The sequence below is a fragment of the Teleopsis dalmanni genome, chromosome 2, assembly GCF_002237135.1.
Source record: "Teleopsis dalmanni isolate 2A chromosome 2, ASM223713v2, whole genome shotgun sequence".
Taxonomy (NCBI): Eukaryota; Metazoa; Arthropoda; class Insecta; order Diptera; family Diopsidae; genus Teleopsis; species Teleopsis dalmanni.
The window spans coordinates 108,783,690-108,785,490 of record NC_051847.1 but is presented as its reverse complement, the minus strand read 5'-3'; the positions used below and the strand labels follow the sequence as shown (position 1 = coordinate 108,785,490).

At 37.9% G+C, this 1,801-nt stretch overlaps 1 protein-coding gene across 1 annotated transcript; it reads left to right on the top strand.

Moving 5' to 3' along the window:
• The first annotated feature begins 362 nt into the window (after positions 1 to 362).
• LOC119675405 lies at positions 363 to 809 on the top strand. The gene has a single exon (XM_038086602.1). It carries the CDS (start codon positions 363 to 365, stop codon positions 807 to 809), a length of 447 nt encoding a protein of 148 aa, XP_037942530.1.
• The last annotated feature ends 992 nt before the right edge of the window (positions 810 to 1,801 follow it).

The following is a 1,801-nucleotide window of genomic DNA, read 5'->3' as shown; positions in this document are numbered from 1 at the left end:
GTCAATTAACGTAATGTTTAAATAATATTTAAACATTTCATTGCTACTCTGATGAAATTCGTAACAATATATTAAAATAAATAATACCAAAATATATATATAATTATAAAATATTTAGTAAATAAGAAAGTACATACGCTGCGTCGTTATGTACCTAGGTTAAGTCGAAAGTAAAGATTCAAATAAAAATCAGAACAAGAAATGCACTCATAAGAAGCGCACCAAGTTCTCAACTAAAAACCTTCTTTTTATTTTTGAAGTAAAAATCTATATTAAAAGAAGGAACGCCAAATAATATCGGCGATTTAATATCCTTCAAAATTTAACGTTTTTACAGTGGTACATGTTTGGCTGTTTGTGCTATGCAGCAATATGGCAGAGATAATTCTCATAAACTCCCAGATAAACTGCGAGCTAAAACTGCTTTGTACAGCATCCTGGATGATTTCTACGTGGATGACTATCTTAAGAGTATACCTTCCATTGGCATGGGAATTCAATTAGCGACCGATGTCTCATATATGTTGACAGAAGGACAGTTCCATTTCAGGAAATGGAAATCAAATAGCACTGAAGTCTTGGCACACCTTCTTGGCGATGTTGATCCATGTCAGCTTAATCCACATTTGGCAGAAACCACTGTTCTTGACTTGCATTGGGATCCACTTTCCGATGAACTCTTCTATCAGGTCAGCTCTTATGATACACAGCATCTCAATAAAAGGCAAGTGCTTAGAGATACTGCGAAATTATATGATCCAATTGGCATGTTAGCACCAGTTATCATCACGGCTAAATTTTTCATATAAAAACTCTGGCAGGCAAAATTGGCATGGGACGACCCATTACCACTTGAATTGCTTATATACCGAAGTCAGCTCTCGCAACTGCAGGCAGTGCGTAAACCGCGTTAGATAGGCATACAACCCGGAGTTGAAATACAATTTCATGGTTTTTGCGATTCTTGTGTCAAGTCGATGGCTGCAATATTCTATTTGGCAACAAACCACGATGGCAATATCACTAGTCACATCATCGCATCAAAAACTAAAGTGGAACCATTACATTCGGTGACTGTACCTGAACAGATTCGGTAACAGATTGGAACTTTGCGCTGCGCAATTGTTAGCTACCCTTTTACACGAAACATGGCAGACTTTGCATTTGGAGCACTTACCATACACTATATTCTCCGACTCAAATATTGCTCTATGTTGGCTATGCAAAAACACATCACAAATTAAGCAGTACGTTGCTAATCGAGTTGGCTGCATTCAATCAATGAGAGATATAAGGCATTGGCATCACATTCCTACCAGACTCAACCCAGCTGATTGCGCCACTCGTGGCATTTCCCCTTTGGCGTTGCATAACTACACATTATGGTGACATGGCCCTAATTCAACTGATTATCCAATCAATGACCTGCTCCACTGTGCACCAGCAGAGCTGGCAATAATGGAAGGCGAGTTAAAACCACTTAAGGTAAAGGCATTGCAAGTAATAGGTCAACTCTCACTACAGACACACTACACTTCTGGCGAAGAATTGGTCGTCATAGATCTGTTGGACCGGTTCATTCATCTTGGTAAGCTATTGCGTCCTACTGCATACATATTGCGTTGCAAAAAGGCACATCAGTGTTTTCGCTCGCATACACATCTGTACATCTGCATACATATCTGTAAGTAACGTATTTAGTATCAAATATGTCTTCTCAACTAGATTGTTGAAGTTAAAGTATTTATTTCTTATTTTCCATTATACAATATAGTACCTTAGTTTATTTAAAACATGCTAG